General features: G+C 43.9%; 2 protein-coding genes across 4 annotated transcripts in view; one reads left to right on the top strand and one right to left on the bottom strand.

The window, feature by feature from the left end:
* nbeab (neurobeachin b) overlaps positions 1 to 23279 on the bottom strand; it is a 172283-nt gene that overhangs the window by 32756 nt on the left and 116248 nt on the right. For all 3 annotated transcript variants that reach the window (XM_062385419.1, XM_062385417.1, XM_062385418.1), the window contains 3 exons: positions 22846 to 22982; positions 504 to 621; positions 308 to 410 (listed from right to left, as the gene is read on the bottom strand). In XM_062385419.1, coding sequence (XP_062241403.1) covers positions 308 to 410; positions 504 to 621; positions 22846 to 22982 — 358 coding nt within the window. The remainder of the gene's footprint in view (positions 1 to 307; positions 411 to 503; positions 622 to 22845; positions 22983 to 23279) is intronic.
* On the top strand, positions 19823 to 22207 carry mab21l1 (mab-21-like 1). Its single transcript, XM_062386853.1, has one exon. It carries the CDS (start codon positions 20220 to 20222, stop codon positions 21297 to 21299), a length of 1080 nt encoding a protein of 359 aa, XP_062242837.1. The 5' UTR covers positions 19823 to 20219; the 3' UTR covers positions 21300 to 22207.

The raw sequence follows: 23279 nt of genomic DNA, 5'->3' as shown, positions 1-23279 counted from the left end.
GTATAAATAGGCCTGTTAGCACAATGCCAGTCTGAAGGGAATCTGGGGTTTTCTCTGTGGTCAGTGGCCTGGCTGCAGCCCGGCTGCACCAGAGTCTCCTGTCAGAGAATTAGGTCAGTTCAGTCAGGGTCATTGCACATCCACTTCAGTGACTGCAGCAGTGGGACTTCAAATTGACTCTGCCGCAGGCCACGCCGCACAGATGCTCCAACACACAACACACACACAGGAAGTGACACGAAGGGACTACAACAGTGGAAATGTAAAACCGTGTTATGTTGATTTTCATTTGCCGCATGCAACCCACCTGGCTTGTGGGAGTCCATAGCTGGTGCCCACTCCCACACGAGGGAGACTGTAGACCACCCTCTTTACCGTGGCCTGGTCCGGAAAGTTGAACATGACTGATGCTGTAAAGAAAATGAGAGAAAACACTTAATGATGGAGAAAATGCAACCAAAAAAACACACGACTGGATTTCAACAGAAATAATTGGCACTTACTTCTGTTGGCCATGAAGACCTCCACTGCTGTGGTCTGGAGGAGGAAACGTCTGGAGAAGACTGCACGGATCTCACTGAACATCCACTTCCCATGTAAACCCTCAGTGTATGCTAAGACCTGGAGGGACAGAGAGGACAGAGAAGAATGTCTTCTGGTTATTGAAGCAGTCTAAAACCATCAATCTTGTGATGTATATACAGTAGACCTCTGTCCAGCCTGTCAGATTACTGTATAATATTTAATGCCACTGGTATCGCTCTACATGTGAAATCAGGTACGTTTCTGGATTAAATGAACTCAAAAGTATCTTTTTCCAAACTGGCCACAGAAAATAAAAGTTCACCTCTGTGAAATTCTGCAAAACACGGACCAATGGTTAATAAGATTTGACTGCTACAAAGTCCAGTTGACAGCGGTTTCACTTTTTAACCTTCTTTTTGGGAATCACAACAGTAGTGGTAACATATTGTAAATGGGCTAAATCGACTGCTTTCATTTATTTGCTTTGTATAGTATCGTCGACCACTCACAAGTCACACACACAGCGACATACACACCGCTTCATTATCTCATATCAATCACACACAGCCTGCACATGCAGCCATCGGGGGGGTAATTGGGCATATAGTATCTTGGCATTCTGCATGCGGACTGGAGGTGTCGGGGATCAAACCTCCGACCTTCAGGTTTGAGGACGATACTGCTCTAGTTCATTTATCTAACTGGGGCTTCAAAGCTCGTAAGATAATTACTTTTGTAATCAGGCCACTAAAATCAACTCTTATATTTATTCTATGTGTCTTATTGAAAAGAGAATATCAATACTGAACGAGTATTTGTTCAATCCTTCCTTATAGTCCCTCTGAAAAGGAATGACAGAAACAATGCAGCGTAACTCCACCTTCATACATCCTATGGAGCGTTACATGGATTCTACTTGAGTGTTTCACACGTTTTCAGTCGGTCTGGAAAGCAAAGGCAAGTGGTTGAAAAGTGCACCCCCCCGGGTCAGTGACACAAACATCGGATAAAAACCCATGATGCCACAGAGAGGAAAGAGCAGCACAGGATCATTAGTGTATGCAGCACCACGGGGACTGAAGGTCAACACCCAGAAAACTACAACAGTTGTTCTGACAGGTGAGAATGGTCCCCTCACACACCTCCACCCCCCCCCCCTCCTCCTCCCATCTCACTTCCCCCCTACTGAACAATTTTGTCCAACAGATAGGAACCAGGGAGCGACCTCATCAACTCCCCAGGTTATAATCACACATAGGAGTGGGCAGGGAGGGAGGGAGGGAGGGAGGGAGGGAGGGAGGGAGGGAGGGAGGGAGAGTGAGATGTTCAGCTGGGTTAGGTCTGATGCTAATGCTCATTTAAAATAGTGACAGGCCGGAGGAGTGCAGCGCGAGGCAGGGCCGCCTTAATTTCTCCCTGGAATAGCTCCTGCCCGACCTCCGTGCCACATCCAAAATCTCTGGAGCTCAATTAAAATTGGATTAGGTGGAGATGCTGGATGTGCGGAGCAGCATCTCTGGTGCTGTGCTCTCCTCCCAGTAATGCCCCGGCCTGACACCTCCTCAACCCCCAACTCAAACAGTTGTCATAGAGACAGCATGGCCCAGAGGAGGCAGTGCGCTGACTGGAGAGAGGAGGATCCAGAGGAGGGGAGGTGAGATGGAGGGAGCTGCACTGCTGAGGGGCCGGCGGCGGCTCACTGGGAGGCAGAGCATTCTTTATCTGCCTCCAGCTCTGCAGCCAGATGTTCTGGAAGTAGTCTTCTGAGTGCGATGCGGAGAGGCGAGTTGTACAGATGAGCACAATGCACACCCAACAGCTTACTCCACCAGAGCTGCAGTGGGCCGTCATGTGAATGGAGATTGGTACTCGGAAATCTAGCGTTTGGCCATTATAAGCATTCATTCTTAGTTTTCATTTAAAAGTGTGTACATTTTTCCTCCTGAATGTCAAAGGAAACACGACACCACAGGTTCTTAAGCTGTGATACAATGTGTGAAAACGGCTAGAACGTGTTATCTCTGAATCAATTGTCATTATAATAATATTTTTACACTCGCTGTTTCGTGTTGCTGGGCAGAAGTGAACATTTTGCTGCCATGACAAAGTACAGGCCACGAGGTGAGCTGTCAACAAAAGAGAGGCTAAAGAGGAGAAGAGAGAGCTGATTTCAAACGGGCCCAGATCAAAACATTTGTCATAACAACAAAGCTTTGGTCTAAACCAACACGCGGGGGGGCCCCTGTAGACCTGGAGATTTGACAAAGCCCAGCCCTCATTTTTTTGGAGGCCCAGCTGTAAAAAATGCCATTTAATGAACCTGTCGGCTGAAGCTGTCCCCTGCCTGTCAGAGGTGTCAGCCAGTGACAAGCGCTGGGGACGGCCGCCTCCAGTCACAGACAGGCCTGCCAGCTGGAGACTTCGGCCCCAATCTAATCACGCCACCAGGAAGGGACCGGCGCTCTGCTCTTGGTCTGTCACGCTCAGGGCTGGGGGAAGCAGCGAGGGGGCGGGCGGACGGGGTCTGCTATGGCCGACAAGCGCAGCCTTTTGTTTCCACACAGGTCCCCTCCATGCTGGCTCATTAGGAGTCGCGGGCGCATGCGCTGCTCCGCCGGCTGCGGGGAGATGTACCCAGCCGGCATAATAGCCATAATGCAATTTAACGTCTCTGTCCTCTCTTTTCCTTTATTTGCCGCCTCTTCCCTTCCCTGATTTGACAGAGGCCAGGCTGCATTCTGCCTGTAGAACATCACAGGGCGGAGAAACGGAGAAAATAAAACATATTGTGACAGATGAGATGAGGAGAGGCACAGGTGACACCAGTGTTTAGGCTGAAACTCAAATATAATAATGTGAAAATGCTCAAATGGAGCACATCACACTTGAAAGCGATAGGGAGCCACTTCATGCGTGGAAATAGATTCTAATCATTTCTGACTTCCAAATAGCTTTAACCCCATATTGACTGAGACACCGTGACAGATAAATTAATAAATAAAACAAAGAAATCTCTAAAATCTGATGCAATTTCCTCCAATATGGAAAAACAAACCCCCACCTCCTCTCTTCAATTGCATCTTTACAAAAATAGGTATAAAAGTAATATAATTATGTGAGACCTCCAAGCCAGCATGACTGATTTATTTATATGAGACTGTGGAGCAGTGTGACAACCTGGTATCACAGCACCTCTGCTGCATTCTTCTCAGATTTGTCTAATAGGCTTCCCACTATAAAGCCTCACAACTGCATGGTCCCAGGCGGCGGCAGGGAACAGTGAGGTGGAAGAATAAGGGGAGGATACGAGAGGCAGTTCCATTTTGAGTGATATGACTACTCCCTGAGGAGCGGGCGGGATAAATTTCACACATGGCAATTTGGAGGATCAGCACACACTTCGTATACTGTATTCACCGGCTGACCCCGGGCGATGTGGGCCAAATGTGGGAGGAGGTTGAACCTTCGGAGGGAGAAAAAAAGCGTGAAGCCTGGAAACAGCGAGAGCAGAGAGAGAGAGAGCGAGAGAGCGACCCTGAGCTAAGTGTGAGAGCATCATCGGTCACACACAACACGGCCGGGTCACAACAGATATTTATATCCACGTTAAAATAAATACAATCTGAGTAATACAATGTTCAATATAACTAATCATAAATATTTTGAAGGGTCTGTTTCACACAAATTACATCACTTACCCTAAATGTATGTTGTGTTGGGTATATTTGAATAGATGCTGAGATCTCAACCTCTGAGATGATAAATGTAATTTCTCTTTGTAGAAAATGTCCCTGATTTTCTGAATAATCTAGAAAACACACTGTTAACCCTAAAGAATATGTAATTGTCGCCCATGGGGGAAATTTAACTATTCCTGTGTTCAATGATAAAAGTATCTGCATTGATGGAAACTAGTAAGAGAAGCAGCCATAGGAAAAATACAACTTCTTTGTATTCTTGGTAACTCCTAAAGTCAAAAGTGGGAATAAACGCTGCACCTATATTCTTCTTTCTTCAAATGACTCAGGTGTCCCACTCCACCCACTGGGAAATTAAACTACAGCTCGCACTGTTAATTTTATTAAGTCATACAGACTGAAATCTCACTTGCATGACCATGACATGCTCAAATCCACACTTTATTTTAGCTTTAGTCCCTTTTACATCCTGCAAAGATTTATAACGTATGCCCGAGCTTCAAAGCATGTTTCTCATCTGATGCCCCCCCCCCCCCCCCCCTTAATGTGACAACTGTTGTGAAGTGTCAAAAATACAAAGTCTGAAAGATTCCCTCAGATTTTGACGGGAAAAAAAAGAAAATCTGCACTCCGCTCGGTTCCTCTCGGAGAAACCCGTATCTCAACTTCAATAAAGTAGCAAGCTCCTAATGCAGGTATTGGGGGGGGAACAAGATACAGATTTGCATAATCAGTGTCACTATATATTTGGCTGGTAGCTGGAGTGTGCAAGACGATACAGCTCGGCTGCTCTGGCAAGACCACTGGGATAAAGAAGATGAATATGCATTAAACATGCTGGCACCTCACTGTCCCGAACGTCCGGCTAAGTTTGTCAATAACATTTATGTCAGAGATGGTATTTCATGCACATTAGCAGACGCTGCAGCGCTGTCAGCAACCCCTGCGGCGGGAGGAGCCGTCTTCTGTGCACGTTCTACTTAAATAGTCAAGGCGCTTTAAACATTTCTTGTTTGTGTTCAAATATTAAACCTCAAAGAAATTGCTGAAACCTTCACGAAGTTTGAGAAAAGCCTTTGAGATGCTCGCAGAGGCATAAAAGACGCATCCAAAAATAGAGATTGCTCACTTTGACCTTACTGGTGTTGATAATGTTTACATCTGAACTAGTAATTGTAATGGGATTTTTTTGTATTTTGTCATATTTATTATACCTTAACCCCTCAAAGCTAATGCAGTAACCTTTAGATGGAAAAATAAAATCACTTGAACTCTGAGGTCATCGCTGAAATCGCCCTGTGGATGATTATATAACTTTTGAATGTTCAGATTTCACAGTGGACTTTGTTTGTGTTACGCTTGTGTTGAGATGCGAGTGACCAACTGGATGTATTACATAATTTAAATGTCCATATTTTGAAATTTCATCAACTAAACACCTTCAGTTCGAGATCATATTATTTGTCCTCTTTGGGCGACGGTTATTAATCCCTGTGTTTTTGAATAACTTCAAGATTTCACACTTCTTTTAAAGATTTAGACTGAAAGATTTAATGGGTTTCATATTGCAACCAACTGAAAAATCCTTCCCCTCCCAAGAGTGTGAACCCACAACCTGCAGCGGGCTTCAGGTACCAAGCTTCCTCCAACTATTCAGACATTAAACCAAACCGTCTTCAGCAGTGCTGATCATGGAGTGGATCCATTGTATCGAGGTCCCACCCATACAGTGGCTCGACCAATCGTGAGTCAGTCTCAGCTGTCAATCATGACATTTGACCAATGACCACTAAAGGTTCTGTCTGTTAGATTTAGGTGAAAGGGATCTATTGGCAGAAATTGGCAGAAACATTAATACAAACTAATCCTACTGATGTTTTCACGTGTGTATTTTATCTAAATTGTATGAATTGATGTTTATTTTACCCCAGAATGGACCCTTTATAGTTTAATATTTTATTAACATTGGGATTGGGTCCTCTCTACGGAGGCCGCCATGTTTTTTACAGAAGAACAAACTGGACTTATGACAACTGAAGGCTACCACAGGTTGTCTTTCACATTTGGAGTTGGAAGAGGAGGGTTTGAGGTATCCAGCTGCAACAGGCAACTTCACCACTAGAAGTCACTAAATTCTACACACTGAACCTTTAAAACCAAATTTATTAGGCAAATAAACACTGACATGAGTGTGATGATAACAACTACCTAGAATGGCAGAAACCATCTTATATGATGTGTACTTTGAGTTTGTAGTTTGGTCCAATGTTCCATCCACTAACACGGAAAAGACAGGGTTCATGAACTACAGCCAGCCACCAGGGGGACAATCAAGACACTTTGGCTTCACTTCTGGGGGGCTGTCATGTCGTCTATCTTTATGTTTATGGTAGAAGCATGACAGAACATGGCGGACTACGAGGAGGAGGAAGATAAAAGGCTAATTTCAAGGTGATAAATCACAAGGACTCTTAGTTTCAGGTGATTACACATTAATGAAAACATAATTATAAATATCATATTCAACTCCAACTCCTACACACTGGATCTCTAAAGCTGACTAATGGTGCGAATTACCATTCAAGCAATTATGACTGGGACCATTAAGAGCAGCGATACTAACGGTGATTAAAATACATCATTTCCATTACATGTAAATTACTTTGTCCCTAACTGAATTTATATACAGCGGGTAAACAAAGAAAGAAAAGTAAACAGCAAATATTTCTAAATAAGTATGAACATGCTGTAGAGCCGGCCGACTCGCTGCCACATCCACATGAACACTTAGCGAGAACATCATCCAGATAAACAGCTTGAGGAGGCCTTCACTAAGGAGCTTGAGAGAAGCAATGCAGTCATTTGGTAAGGGGTCTTTTCAGAGAGCTTTTCCTAATGGGACTTTTTCAAGGACTTGTCAGCCTTAAGATGACTGAAATCTTCCCGGCCTGGGTACCAGCTCGCTCCGGCTGCCATCGAGAGTGCCAAGCTGATCGTTTTAAATCCTGCTCTTTTTATCGGGTGGTGGTGGTGGTGGTGGTGTGTGGTGTGTGGTGTGTGGGAGGGATGGAGGCTCGGTGGAGAGTAAGAGGAAGAAGAGAGAACGAGACAAGGATGGAGAGGTGCAGAGACGGAGGAGGAGAGAGACGGAGAGAGCGAGTGGTTGGACGAGAGGGCCTGATGAGCAATGAGAGCCTCACTCGTCCTCAATTAATCTTGTCTCTCCACCTTTGCTTTGGCGCTTCCCTCAGCACCGAGGTAATAACGACAGCCTCATCCATTATCCTTTTATCCCTGTATTCACCGGGAATTGCTTAATAATATGTTACAGATTTGTCCTCCCTCGTATAATTCTTTCTGTCATTCGCGGTATATCATCTGGAAAACACACAGCCCCCTTTCTGCCGGACGCTCTTTGAGGATTATCGTGGGTGACACCTTCGGGATGCAGCCAGAATCTGAAGTATCATTTTTTTTTTTATGAGGCATAAAGAGGAATTACCCTGACTTATCTGTCATTGCCAAAGCACAACAAGCCATTCAGGGCCACTGCAAAGGTGGAACAGGTTCTTATCGGCTCCTCTGAACGAGGGGACTTGTAAATTTATGCAAATGAGGGCCTTTTGTGATCCAGGCTCACCCCTTGGGGCTGAACGGGTTTGCAGGGGATGATAATCTGGCTGTTGAGTGCACTAGATAATTTGTACTTTATCCTCATGTAATTATATAGTTTAAATCTTTTTACCAATGCTAATCCTGCGACACGAGGAAGTGTCTTAACCGCGTCTATGGTTCTTAGAGGACCCAGTTAGCTTGCATCCGACTCTCTCTCACAACATCACGTATAAGCGCCGTGCAGCACCGATATAATTACTCTGACTTTCCGTGGCCCATGCTATGAATCCTCATATCATTTTGATTCACCTTAGCAGGCAGGCAGGAAGCCAGGTTGGCAGCCGGGGGGGGGGGGGGGGGGGGGTGAAAACATGCAGAGCAGCTAAAAGAGCTCTCCTCAGTTCAATCAACACAAAAAAGGTAGGGACCAAGGAAATGGACTGAAAGGAGTAAAAGTATAGGGTGGCTCTACGCTGCTTCTGAGGTCTCTGCTGTCCGGCGGGACTTCAGGACGTCTTGTGCGCCTGCCAAAGCCGACAGCCTCTGACAAGCTGCTTGGCGTGCTGTAATTTGACTAATTACACTGGATTAGACCATATTAATGCAAGCTGTTTTCTCTAGGGTCACTGACCCACCCAGCGAGTCCCTTGCCAGTTTCCCCCTCGTCGGTGTAAAAGACAAAAGACACACAAGAAAGAAAGAGGGCTCTTTGTTATTTGACATTAAAAAACTCGCACATGTATCTACATCCCTGACATTATTGCTATAATGGGGGGGGATGTGTTACAAAGCAGCAGAGAGAGCTGTGAGATGCAGCCTGCACTTTCCTGAGGCATCACAGGACCTTTTTTTTTGTATTTTGAGAACACACTGAATCTTTGCCCCATGTTATCTCTCTGCTGGAAAAGACAAATACAGACTAATGAATCTCACAGAGGATCCATAGTTCATAAATGTTTTTTTTACACAGGCATATGGGAGATAGGAGACCGAGGAAAGTCTCCACATGCTGACAACTACAGTGCAATATTTCATTTTAATGTCACTTTTATCAAAGCAAAACATCAAGATGCAATCTGAGTAGAAAGACCCTGTTGTGTGTGTATGTGAGTGTCTGTGTGTGTGTGGATTGTTTGTCCAAAGCTTTTTCTGAGGAAACAATGTGTTGAAATCCATGATAAATATAAATGACAATGAACACATTATTTGAACTGATTTAAAACTGGGTAGATATACTTAGAAAACCAGGAAGAATACGCATTTGTTAAAAGAAGGAGGGAAACTGACCCTCATTTGCATTTGTAAAACCCTAAAGTGAAAGGGGGTAAATGAGCCATAGAATATGTGTGTTTTAATACAAGTGCTCTCCCAATTGTACCAAATCAATTTAAGTTTCACACAATGGAGAGGCAGCTCCACTGTTTGTATGTGCTCCTCTACCTTGAACACGGTGTAATAATAGTCTTAAACTAGGCGTTATAAAGACAGAATACCAAAGAGGCTTACCGCCTTGGTTTCATGAAACATTTAGGCAGAAGTTCCAAGGGCTGAGGATGATGAAAGAAGGTAAGCTTGAAAATGGGCCTCTGGGATCCACAGCCCTTATTGTACAGAAGTCACATCAAATTAATACTGAGGGCCATTTGCAGCCTTTCTTCTCCTGAGCTTTTCAGAACGGATTAAGCTATGAAAACTCAGAAATTACTAAAGCACCTATTAGGCATTATGCTCACCCTTTCTTCTCCATCCCTTTGAAAGTCATTGAATGTGCTTCCCTTCACTAGCACTTTAATTCACAAGCTGTTTGTCCTCTTGAAAGAATGGCCATTTTATCAAATGTGTCATGTTAAAAAATGTATATTTCCATTTTGCACTATACAAAGCTTGTAAACGATATTTTACACAGCTCTATAAACTGATTCTTCATCATTTTGAGGATTCTGTATCCACAAAACTACTTTATATTGGAGCTTATGACAACACAGGCCATAGTATTAAGGCCATTCACTGAAAGTCTCTGACAGAGTTTGCAGTACTGGTGGAGGAGCAGCATTGCTGGGGTTCTCTCAAGCTCTCTCCACGTCCCTCCTTGCTCTCTCAGTGCTTCTTCAAAGAAGCACACAGAGTGCATGAATTGTAATTATGGCTCCTAACAGGATTCAAGAGCACCCAAACCGATGGCACTTGAGAACCAGGTCGTGTGGAGTTAAACGGCTGTCAGACACTCAAAGCTCCCCAGCATGTGAGCAAATCCACAAAGGCTGGACGTGTTCACTTCTAGGGACCTGCTATTCACTTTCCCTCTCATAGGGGGAGATTAAAATCAACTAAGGCCCCTTTAAAAATCCATTCTTCATTTTTATTCACATTGCAATTGTCAAGAGGTGTTACAGCTTTTCCAGGTAAGACACTGAAAACAGAGATTTAAGTTCCAGTAAAGAATGTTGTTGTATTTGCATCTTCTTTTTGTTTATGGTTATTTAAAACAAAGTTTGAGGTTCATAATGGTTTGATGACGACATCTTAGGAGTCATTGCCAGTTTTTCTACTTATATCAACCCATATATTATTATCGGATTCAGGAAATATCGGCCTGGGCTCTAGTGGGCTTTGACCAGAATAAATTATTTGATCAGAAAACTTTTTTGGAAACATGAGACAACACCAGTGGAGCATGTGAGAGATCCAGTAATTGTTACCACGCAAGAAACCACTCTACACCGCAGTGTCAGATTATCTCTGGAACTTCAGAATAACGGGAAAATCATGTGTGCTCCCCGGACAGTTTCAATGACTCACCAGGGCACTGGACCCCTCACTAAACATTAAAGAGACCAGACTTCAGTCAGGCCCTATCCCAACTTTAGCCTCATCCGACTCCCTAACAGCACCCAAAAGAAATCAACCTGCAGCGTGAAGTCCCTATGTATGACCCTTATTAAACCCCTAATTGGATTGAGAGCCCCAGAGAGAAAAAAAAAATATTCATCATTGTTCATTCAGCCGAGGTTTTCTTTAGCATTCCTTCCACTAGTTTGCCTCCTCAACAATAACATTGAAAATCAAGTTGCTGAAAACTTTTCTGCGCCCTTTCAAAAAACACAAGGAGACTTTCCTTAAAAAAATGGGAGTGTAGGTAAAACCTTTTTCACCTTTTCTTTTTAAGGCAAAGCACTATTTGATTTTCACAGGGGCGCAAGTGACAGGCTGAAACAAAGCCCAGCGCAGGCCATTGTGTAGCCTTTCACTGTTGTAATGGTCTTAAAATGGCTACAAGCGGGCCCCTATTCAGTGGTGACCAGGCTGCTGGGCTCTCCTCTCCCTATCCAACACAGACCCTGCTCTTAGCGGGAACTCCGGGGTCAGCCGATGACTGACTGGGGGACCGGGTTCACCCATAAACACACAGTCTGAGTTCCCAACACATTTACACTAATTACAGGGAATAAATTGCTCCAGAACAACAACATCAATCAAGTTCATTACAGAAAATAACATAATGGCAATAATTACAATAATATCTCATTAAGAGACCGAATGAGAGACAGGGGAGAATTAATAGCAGACAGGTGTACAACACACCGCAATTATGGAACCTGAAATTAGTTCAGTGCCTCAAGGCAAACAGAAGAGAAAGGGAAGGTTGTAAGTGAGGGAGTGTTTGTGTGTGTGTGTCTGTGTGTGTGTGTGTGTGTGTGTTGGGGAGTGGGCTTCAGGGCTGGGAGTAGGACTGATAGAGAGAGGCTCACTGACAAAAAAAAAGAAAAGGAATTGCAAATAAGCAAACAAAAATGTCTTAAATGTGTAAATTAGGGAGAGAAATAAGAGGGAAAAGCAGCTTTTCCCTGCAGACTGGTGCCTGAGATGAGAAGGGAGCAGTGGAACGTGATCAAGGGGAGCTGTGGAGCGCTGCGGCAGGCGTCAAGATGAGCACTCAGCCAGCGAGTGGCAGCTTCTCCTTTTCCAGTCAATCATTCATTACAGAGCCAAGTGCTGTAGAGGAGTGCCTCCTCTTTTTGACCTATCATATTATTGCCTCTGTAAACTCCTAATCCCCCCTTCGTTAGATGGTGTCAACAGCCGACATGCTCTCACCCTTCCACCCCCCCCCCCCCACCCCCAGCCCTGCCAAGACCACAGAGCTGACACTCTAATAAAACCGTTTGAAATTTAACAGGGTAGAACGGCAGAACTTCATCAGGGGTCTTCTTTTTTTTGGGGGTGCTTTCATCCACCTTTTTTTTTACCAATCAGATTTAGAGATTCAGGTCAAATTAATCTACCTATTACTAACTTTTTTTATTGCCCATTAATTCAAGGACCCCAGTTCGCAGTGCAAGCAACACTAAGGACGTCCGACTTTAGCTCTTCAATCTTTCATTGGCCGGTCTGAGCAGCCTCGCTCTTTTTCGCCTGGGGGGCTGTTTCCTGAGCAGGTGAAAGCCTGGAGGCGAGGAGGCTGCACATCAGCACTTCTTCCTCCATCATGACTCTTTTCACGGGGAGCCTGTCTCCCGAGCTCCTCTAATGGAGCCCAGTGAGATGACTACTATAATGAGTCCAACAGATGAAAGCCCAGCAGGGCAACACAACATTCAGATGCATCTCCACACACGCCGATCGGGGACTTGCTGTGTGAGTGTTGTTATTTAGGTAAACAAAAAAGAATCAGATGCAAAATATAAGAAGAAACCAGACGAAGCATCCGTGTTTTGGCTGAACTCCAAATAGGGAGGTTTACAGTGAGTGAATGTGTAGTTGCTGATCAAAAACAACACAAAACAACCAAGTTTATCACAAGCAAACGCAAAACACATACAACTTCCATTCACAGGCATAAGCACAAAGAACCCCCCCCCCCCATACACAAACACACACACACACACACACACACACTGGGTATAGGGTCCAGATTTAAGCTGACAGATACCAGACAGAAGATACTCAAGGAAATGACAGCGCCGATTCAGATTATTTTTGGAGTGTAGCTGAACGTGACACTGCCACAACAAAACTTTTACAAACGCAGCGGCGACCAGCAAACGTTTGAGGATCTCAAAATATTTTACCTTCCTGGGAATATATATGTAAATGTGTAAGATAAACTTTGTCACGGTCGGGACACACCTACCGTATAATGTGGTTTGAGGGATGTTAATGACCGTATAAAATAAGCAATTGGCGTCCTGCCCCATATGTCCCACTTCTTCAGTGAGGAGGATGGAAATGAGGTGGGGTAGATTTGATTGTGACATGCTCGCCGTCTGTGCTCCTCGATGTGTGGCTTTGCCAGTAACAGGCTAATATTCAGCACAGCTCACCACCACCAGAACTAATGAAAGTAGACAAAATGTCTCTGCTGCCATCTTTGTCTAGCATCCGCTCAGGGTGAGCCTCCCCTCTTCTCCCTCCTTTCCCTTTCACCTCCCCTCTTTCCCCTCGCTGTTGAAGGGAGGGTGACAGCGGCATAAAATGGTGGCGAGCAAATGTGCCTTCCATGTGGCAGCAGCGGTGGGGGTGACAGGCCGGGCGGAGGACCGGCGCTATCAGCCCTGTGTGTTGCTGTTGCTTTGAACAAACTGGATGGTCGCCATAGAGGATCAAGGCCGAGGTGATGAGACGCCAGTGGTTACAGACAAAAGCAGGTCAATATCAAATCATGGAAAAGGCCCACCCATTCCAAACAGAAAACAGCCAGTTCTTTGATGAATATAAACTTAATTGTCTGGTGTGGCTTATTAATAAGCAACTGCACATCACCACTTTATTCCTACAGGGGCTTTTTAACAAGCAGAATCCATTTCTAGATCGCTTCCTGATAAAATGAAAAAATGATGCCAGGCTTTGATCAAGATGTTTTCATATCAGATGCGAATCAATCTCAGATGATTTTAAGAGAGTGAGGAAAGGGATTCTAAATATAAAATAACTTTGAGACAAACTTGTACATTTCAGGTTTAGGCTATATATATGTACATCTATTTTGGCTATATACGTGTTCCAAATCATAAATAATATATAGAACACTTACGTTTTCACTTTAACTATCTGCATAAATCTATTGAACAAAGCAAACTCCCTTCAATCCAGCAATTTGTGGTCGAGTCATTCAGGGGGTTTGTTAGTTAACCCCGCTCAGAGGATGATGAGGCGAGGGCATAAATCACAGAGTGAAACAAGGCCGACTCCTCCGATTCATTAATGGAAATGATCTGTCAATATGCTGGAGTCAATTCACACGTGTCAGCTGGGCTCGGCACACAATGGGCCAGGCAACTTATGAACTCCCAGCACCACTCCGCCGAGTCCATAAAACAACTGGCAACGCCGCTGGGGAGCACCCCGAGACACCACCCTCTTGCACAGACCACCAGATGACACAGATGGGGCGAAACCAAACAAAGACGAGCCTCCCTTTGTACCGAGAGGGACCCCTTTCAAAAGCCATTCATGCAACAAATTGGGGAAATCTGGCCATGCAACACTGGGGTTTGCTCTTTTTATTAGCATGAGCCTTTACGTCACAGTAAGTGAAATCAGATTTATGACTCCCTGAAGCTAAGGTGGTTAAAATCGTACACACTTAATACAAGAAGGGGAAAAAAAAAAAAACTTGTTAACCAACAATAGTTTAGGAACAACCTGCTCTTTTCTACGTGACCTGCAAAGTAACAAGCGGTTTCACATTTTTACGACACTTTTTCATCTTTGCACAATGACGAGCACAGAGTGTCCTAAAGAAAAGCTAATGAGGGAACCTGCACGCAAGCACAATGCTGATCCCGGGCTTTAAGTGTCCTCTCCTCCAGAGCTGATTGATTGTTTAGCTAAATATAGCACAAACATCTCAAACAAGACATTTTTTTTTTTATTGTGTTATCCTTTTCAAAGCAAATTTAATCGCAAGTTTCTACTTTTGTTCACTGCATCGGTTAAAGCAGCAGATAGGGATGAATCCTACTGTTCACAGAGACAATTAAACATGATTAATATCAGGCGAGTGTTGTCTAAACAGCATCGAGCTCCAGTACTTTCAAAGTCAGCCCGTCAGTTAGGGAGGCTTGTTTCTATGTAGGTCATTAAATAGCTGCACACAAGCTTTCTCTTATTAGGCCCTATACATTTTTCTTTTCTTGCTCTCTCTCAGCTGCACACCCGAGCTGCTGCTGCTGCTGCTGCAATCTGCATAGAGAGACATTTGTCATCATTAGCCCTGCTCTGACAGTTGGCACCCGGCACCTCAGATCTCTAGGACTGGCAATTATGAACCCTTCATCCCTTATTTAAGCACCATCGCCTAATTTCATCACCGGCCTCAGCAGCAACATTTGATTACTAGCAGCCTTAAACCTGGAATATGCCACCACTTCTTCCATTCTCTTTGTCTGGTGCTCAGACGCACTCCTGCTCTTAGATCACATGACGTGTGGGAGAGAACTGGGCTCACTTATTCTGATATTTGAAATAAGGCTTCAGACACAAGGACTGCAAGGAGGATTGCAGAAGAGCATCATGGGGTCAGTGGGCAGATGATTACAGCGCCCACCTTGAGATGGTAGACATCTCACAGACATTAAGATTAATCACAGAGCCGCTGGTGAATTGTTGCCTTTCACCACGGACGAGATGGAAGTCAGAGACAGTTTCCATGGATGAATAAAGAGAAAATGAAAGAAGACAGCGTGTTTACAGATCAAATAAATAAATAATACAAAATGAGAGCCATCTTCGCTCCTTAACCAATCATGTACAAGCATGTAAACAATATTAAGCACTGTTATATTCAACAAAACACAAGACAGACCTGAATGCTCATAAAACGAGAGGAAAGAATTTGCACCAGCCCTTTCCAGGCACCAAATGGACCATATAACCAAGAAGTGCACGGAATACAAAGTAAGCCTTTATTTTTTTATATTTTGTGCAGGAAACTAGACATTTTCTGGATCGTTATTTTGGCAAACAAAAGTATTAATGCTAAATTCATGCAAATACATGCATGTAATCTATCACGAAGGCTGACAAGCATACCATATTGCAGAGGGGAGGGGTGAAGGGCCAAATGAAACTCAGACAATCAATTAAGTTTCATAGTTTACACTTTTCTCCAGCTCAGGTTGATAAGTCGGGGTGTTTTTGTTTACGTGATATTGATACGGTTTCACAGGGAATGGAGCCTGTGGAGTTAATCACTGGTGGGTCCCTGAGAGCCTCTGGCTATGTGGTCCGGCTTCCTGACTTCTCCAAAGGAGGCTGCTAATACACGGCACAGAATAAAACTAATGAATGGACAAAATCCAAAGGGGGTCCTCAGCAAGGCTCTGGGCCCAAAAATTAACTGGCCTCCTACCGAGACACCATATTGCCTGGAATAATGATGTTTGGCTATTAAAAATCCCAATGACAATTTAATTTCGTGACAAATAAAATTACAGGGAACGTGTGAAAGTGAGCGGTTATCCCCAGAGATTAAAGTAAATTATTTCACCCAGTTCGAGAGCCAGTATTGATGTCACATCTCCGAAGTTTCAGTGCTTTTAATCTGATTTATATAGAAATATGTCATCCTATTAAGTCCACTTTGACTAATCTGCACATTAGCTCAAGAGCTAGCTGGTAAACTCCCTTTGTATGGGACGTGGCTTGAGATTATTTCTCTTACATACTAAATGACCCCGGAAATGTAATGAAAAAAGCCTGGAAAGGGCCGTGTTTGTTCTTGCGTAATAGGATTATCAAAATAATGCAGCCTCGTCAATAATTACGTCGCCTATTAGAAGATTGGTGGTTTTAAGGGTCTTGATCCGGCTTAAACTCGGCTAATTGTGATACTTGTGTAATGTGACTGACTGTTTTGTTAATTAAAACGAGGAAATAGAGACAAATCTAATGTAATGACATGTGTGCATATATCTGTAAAACCTGCTGTTTATACAATACAGGGTTTTGGTCAAACAAAATCATAAAAAGTATTTGAGGAGCATGGGTTTTTCAGTTTCGCCTGTGGGACTCACTTTTTCAACATATTATAATTTTTTTATTAAGCGCTCAAGGCTGCATATTGTTTTGTGCATACAATAAAATAATCATGTGTTTTCTACAGATTCCTCTTATTTGTATAAGAACACATACCGTGCTTATGTGTTCATGTAAACTTTATATATATGACAAATTTATGTGTAGCAAAGGTCTACGAAGCCTTGGGGATGAAATAAATACATTTAATGAGATCTGCTACGATCAGTGGAAACATCATCTCAAAAAGGCACGAGCGATGTCATCAAAGGGCAATTTCAGGCATCAGAAAAGTGCCACTGACCCTAAACGCCTGAACATGTTAGCGGGACCATCAGTCTTGTTAGAAGAAAGGGGGAAAAAGATGGAGGAGAGAACATGAATAAGTGTCGAGGCATGCTCTGGAAACAAAGAAGCCTTCAAAACAGGGTCACATGCTCGTGCAAAATTAGGGGAAGCAGAAGTCATTGTATTGATTTACACATTCATGCATGCATCTTGCTGGGTCAGAAATAGGCCTGTGCTGGAATCACACCCTTATGTTTCCCACTTGAGTGTGAGGGCCCCGGCGGAATCTCAAATGAATCAACAAAGCTTCCAATGTTGCGATGGTGGAGATACTTGGTATGAGAAGATTGGAGCGTCTCACAGGCCGGACCTGACAACGGCTGGAGTCTTGGGAGGACAGAGCCAGTTGAGTTACTGTGAGATGTGTGCAGCCACATGCTTTAGATTAAGAGGTGATAATCTCAATGAACACCCACACACACATATATACACCCCCCCCCCCCCCCCCCATCCCCCCATCGCGCACAAGGACGGCAAAAGGCTAAAGCGCAAACTTGAGAGGTGCAATTGGATTCAGACGTATCTGACTGGGAGCAAGACGGCCTGGAAAGTGGGGCCAGTCTGGTTCCAATAAGAGGCAAGTACCTGCTGGGCCACAGACAGTGGGAGAGAGTGAGAGAAAACACTATCAAAGTCTGGGAGTGGAAGAGGCTTTTTGGTTTTATTACTACCTCTCACCACATGACATCGTCCATGCCATACTCCATATCCTACAGAGATATATCAGTAAGAGAATGGAGCTAATCGTGTCATTTAATTACAGAAGGAGCCTTTTATACAAGCTTCTTTCCAAAATTAGATTGACGACAAACAAAGGATGCTGCTCCATGTCTGTACTTTCTGCCTAGTAACAGCGTGGACATTTCACTGGGGTCTGCCAACAGGCTGCTGGCAGTGTGTCCATGGCAGGCTGAGACTATATATGAGATAATGGGAGTCACCTATCTATCAGGGTCCTTCCCGAACACGCCACCTTCCGCTCAGACGCATCCGTGTAGCTCAAGTCAGGGCTGACGAGCGGCGCTCTGCCCCCATAATGTCTGGTCGTGTGCAGTTGTGACGAGAGCGGAGATGAGTGTAAACGCCTTTGTGTTCCTTATCTGATCCGAGCAGCATTATCTTTTTGAAGTCCTCTTCAAAGCGCACACTGTACCTTGAGAGACAGAGTGCCAGTGGAGTGATGAGAGCCGGGGAGGGTTTAGTGGGGAGGCAAGATCTCTTTATTGTGAATCACTGTGTCACATCAACGCAGCTGTGGCTAAACACATCATCCCTATATAACATGGTCTAGCATGTCCATAATATTTTAGCAATTAATTTTTTTTTTATTTAATTTTCTTATTTTGTATTTTTCTGTGCATTGTTATCTTATAACTGCTGTAATTATACGAAAATATATGAACCATTATAAAAATATAATTATGTATAATTCCAGTGGATCATATTGTCTTTATTTTAACAATATGGAACATTTGTTAAAATGATAATTTCAATATAACAAGTATTGTTGAATATAAAATTATTATAAAAGCACAGAAGGAAACAATCTCTCTGTGGAACATTATTAAATTTCTCTGTCACATAATCACAACAAAATAAATTCACTGCAAAATGAAGTAATGGTTATATAAGCTACTGTTCCTTTTTTGAGAACTATAAGAGTGAAATGCTTGATTGAAAATATTAAAAGGTGTTTTTTTCTTTCAATATAAGATCCATTAATTAAACAGCTAAAATACATCACAGTACAGGCTGTTCCTGCACAGTTAGAGCAAAACAAACAGCCTCGATCTGCAGGATAACACACACACACACACACACACACACACACAGACATTGACATGCATCACAGCCACGATAATTAATGGGTCAAAGACAATCACAATGCTAAATATAAACAGAGCCATGACTTTTCCATAGTTCGGCCACAAACCTGATACCAGACTGTTTGATAATTTCAAAAAGAGCCGGAAAAGGGTTAATTGATAAACTAAATCACGATTATCTCATTAAAGCTTCAAAAAACAAACTCACAAATAAGCCAAACCCAATTTACAAAATACAAATATACTCTGCGTGACTAAAACTCCCGAAATTACTCTCACTTTATGTTACGCGTCTAATGTGGAAGGAGTTGGATTCGTTGCACAGCAGGAAAAAATAAATAAAGATTTAAATTGCAAAATTGTAAGGTTTTATTATCCGAAGAGCCAAAGGCATCAGCAATTCTAAACCCACCTACTGTTTTATATATGATTCAATATAGCGGACTATCAAAAGAATAAAAAAGTCAGCAGATAAAGTCCCAGGAAAAGAAATGTAACGCAGAGAAAATGCAGTTTTGTTATTTCCTCTCTCTCTCTCTATCTCTCTCTCCAAATGCGTAGGTGTTACTTCCGCTCCTCGATATACTTCTACTACTACCTGTACTTTCCTTCTTTTTTTTTTTGCTTGTATATAAAACCCAAGGATGAATTTGTTTGCGATAAACTGGGAAGTGGTGACGCATCACGCGGCGATTGGACATCTTGGCTTCGAACTCCTCCCTTATAATAAAGTGTGTGTGCGGATGTGTGTGTGTGTGTGTGTGTCCCCGTCGTAAAACACAGCAACACCGGGCGGCTGCGTCAAGAGCGCACACTCCACTCTGCGCAATTACGCGGACTCCTTAACCGGCACAGTGATCACAGAGGGAGAACAGGCTGCTTTATTTTTTATATATTCCGGCTCCTGAAGCTCGCGGGGTTGAAATGGACTTTTAATCGCTGCAGCCCTGGTTGTTCAGAGGACTTCAATGCAATTCAGCGAGCGGCATCTGTGCGTGTTGTGATATGATCATTACGCACGTGCTCCGAGCCCAGTTTTGAACAGTTGTCTTATTAATAGACTTCCTTTTTTTGCCTTTTCTTTTTAAATAGACCCCTTTCTTCTCTAAAATTGGCTCCCATAATAACAGCCGCGTTGGATCCGTCGGCGTACTGCGAGACTCCGGTGTACAACCCGGATCTCTGCCCAAATATGATAGCCGCCCAGGCGAAGTTGGTGTACCACCTCAACAAATACTACAACGAGAAATGCCACACTCGAAAAGCGGCCATCTCCAAGTCCATCCGGGAGGTGTGCAAGGTGGTCTCGGATGTCCTGAAGGAGGTGGAGGTGCAGGAGCCGCGCTTCATCAGCTCCCTCAGCGAGATGGATAACCGGTTCGAGGGACTGGAGGTCATCTCGCCCACCGAGTTCGAGGTGGTGCTCTATCTGAACCAGATGGGAGTATTCAACTTTGTGGACGACGGCTCTCTCCCGGGCTGCGCCGTGCTCAAGCTCAGCGACGGCCGCAAGAGGAGCATGTCTCTCTGGGTCGAGTTCATCACCGCCTCCGGTTACCTCTCGGCGCGCAAGATCCGCTCGAGATTTCAGACGCTGGTGGCGCAGGCGGTGGATAAGTGCAGCTACAGAGATGTTGTCAAAATGGTCGCTGACACAAGTGAGGTGAAGTTGCGCATTCGGGACAGATACGTGGTGGTAATCACGCCAGCGTTCAAGTGCACCGGGATCTGGCCTCGGAGCGCGGCGCACTGGCCTCTCCCGCACATCCCGTGGCCGGGGCCGAACCGGGTGGCCGAGGTCAAAGCGGAGGGATTCAACCTTTTATCCAAAGAGTGCTACTCGCTGAACGGCAAGCAGAGCTCGGCGGAGAGCGACGCCTGGGTCTTGCAATTCGCCGAGGCCGAGAACCGGCTCCTGCTGGGCGGGTGCAGGAAGAAGTGCCTGTCGGTGCTGAAGGCTTTGCGCGACCGTCACCTGGAGCTGCCCGGACAGCCGCTGAACAACTACCACATGAAGAGTTTGGTTTCCTACGAGTGCGAGAAGCATCCCCGGGAGTCGGACTGGGACGAGAACTGCCTCGGCGACCGCCTGAACGGGATTCTATTGCAGCTTATTTCGTGTTTGCAGTGCCGAAGGTGCCCGCATTATTTCCTGCCCAATTTAGACCTGTTCCAGGGAAAGCCCCACTCTGGGCTCGAGAACGCCGCGAAACAGACTTGGCGCCTGGCGAGAGAAATACTGACCAACCCCAAAAGCTTGGAGAAACTCTGAGGTAAAGACATGTCGGTTCACCTCGTCTTTCAAATTTGTGGTAAAGAGGCCAAACGAGCTCATAAAGGGACAGAGAAATGTGCCAAACCATTTGGCTAAATCTGGTGAAATGTCCTCTTGTCATTCCATTTGTTTTGGCCTGTTTCAAGATTACTTTTTATTAATATTCTCTCCCCACCCCCCGTGCACCTTTATGTTGGTGTCAGTATTTAGGAGCAAGTTTAAATTATTGGCCCACCATTAACCCAGGAGTTCCACCTCCACCGTGCCACCCTGAGCATTTGCTTTAAAATAAAGCCCCCCCCCCACCCCCACGAGACACCATTTGGAAAAAAAGAGAGAAAACTAAAACAACTTACACACAGCTGTACATTTTATACTGTAAATACATTCATACATTGTGATTCAAGTGGTCTGAAAAAATTGTGAATGTTGTTCTGTGACACGTAAATAGGATCCACCTGTTTAAATCTACTTCTGAACCTTTTTTTGTTTGTTTTTCCTCTATCCGGTAGGAACGTTTTTAATTTATACTTGCATCAGTGGTAGTCTGACTCATCTGTTTCAATGGACTTTTTCAAATTTTTTGAAAGTTTACATTTTGATGGTAGGCGTATACGGCATTTTTTATTTTTTTTTACAATGAGAACATTCCATCGATTTACTTGAATTATTATTTAAAAGTATTCCAACTTTTAATATTTTTGGGTTGTTGTTTTTTTTTCCTCTACCATTCTTAGGCCGACATGATAAAAAAAATGAAAATGATAACAGATATAGTATATATATATATTACAGTTTAATTGAAAAAAAAATGCACTTGAAATACACTGGATTATAACATCTGTGATCTGATTTTTTTAATTTCTGTCTTTGGTCTAATTTAAAGAGCTAATAAAACGAGCTGTTTTATAATTGTGTCCCATTATGGTTTTATTAACTGTGGTTTTGACGGAAGGGAAGTAGGCCTAATTAATATGACATTTTACTTTGGGTAAAAGTGTCACATAGGAAGGGAAATAGGAGGGGGAATGGAATAAGCCATTTTGAGAGATCTCTTACCATGCAGGTCAGTCTGGTTTATTTTTAAAACCTCAACCTCCTGTGCAAAACACCCTTATATATTATTATTACTGTTTTAATATTATGTACAAAAGCAGTTATGTTGCATTACTTGGACAATCTGTCATGGCTGTTTGATGGCTGACCCTGCATGGCGAGCACAGGCCTCAAAGGTCATTATAGTTTTTTTTTTACGAATGCATGAATAAAGCGGGTAATTGAAACACATAAAAATAGAAATCAGCCGTAATAATATGCAAAGGAAAATATGGCGTCAATTGTATAAAACGACAGAGCCAAACCGAGCACCCACAGACCGCTACAAATCCGCCCGTATTTAGGGTATTATCAACAAATGCGTAAACTAGAGTGACTGGTTATTATTACCTGTTGCAATGGGGGGGATAAAAAACGGTGAAACATGTCGGAAACCAAACTGCGAGTTTTCCAACTTAAGCCGCACACCGCGGTGCGGGTTACCCACCTTGGGGTCGACCCTCTTGAAGGCGGGGTCATCCTCGTCCACCTCGAAGTAGATCTCAGTGGTGGTGATGGACAGAGTCCCCCGGGCCACCAGGACAGGGGCGACGAGCTGGGCCGGGCTGCTCAGAACCACGGGGCCTGCGGATCAGAGCAGGGACGCATGATCCATCAGCGAGTACAATAAATATATATACATGTTTACTAACTCTGAGCTTAATCCTGTAAAAAGGATACATGCGATTACAGGTGGTGCTCTGACGCCTGTCTGTTTCCCACCACACCACTACACGTGCGTAAATATGTATTATAGGCTACATCGTGCGCGTGTAAACATTATAGATAATTAAAATGAATGACTACAATTAAGTCAGATATTTCGCCGTTATGATAACTGCACCATTACTGATCTTTATGTTTGTAGCAGTAGTGTTGTTT

This window comes from Platichthys flesus, chromosome 4 (genome assembly GCF_949316205.1).
Source record: "Platichthys flesus chromosome 4, fPlaFle2.1, whole genome shotgun sequence".
Classification (NCBI taxonomy): Eukaryota; Metazoa; Chordata; class Actinopteri; order Pleuronectiformes; family Pleuronectidae; genus Platichthys; species Platichthys flesus.
This window is presented reverse-complemented; position numbering and strand designations above follow the sequence as displayed.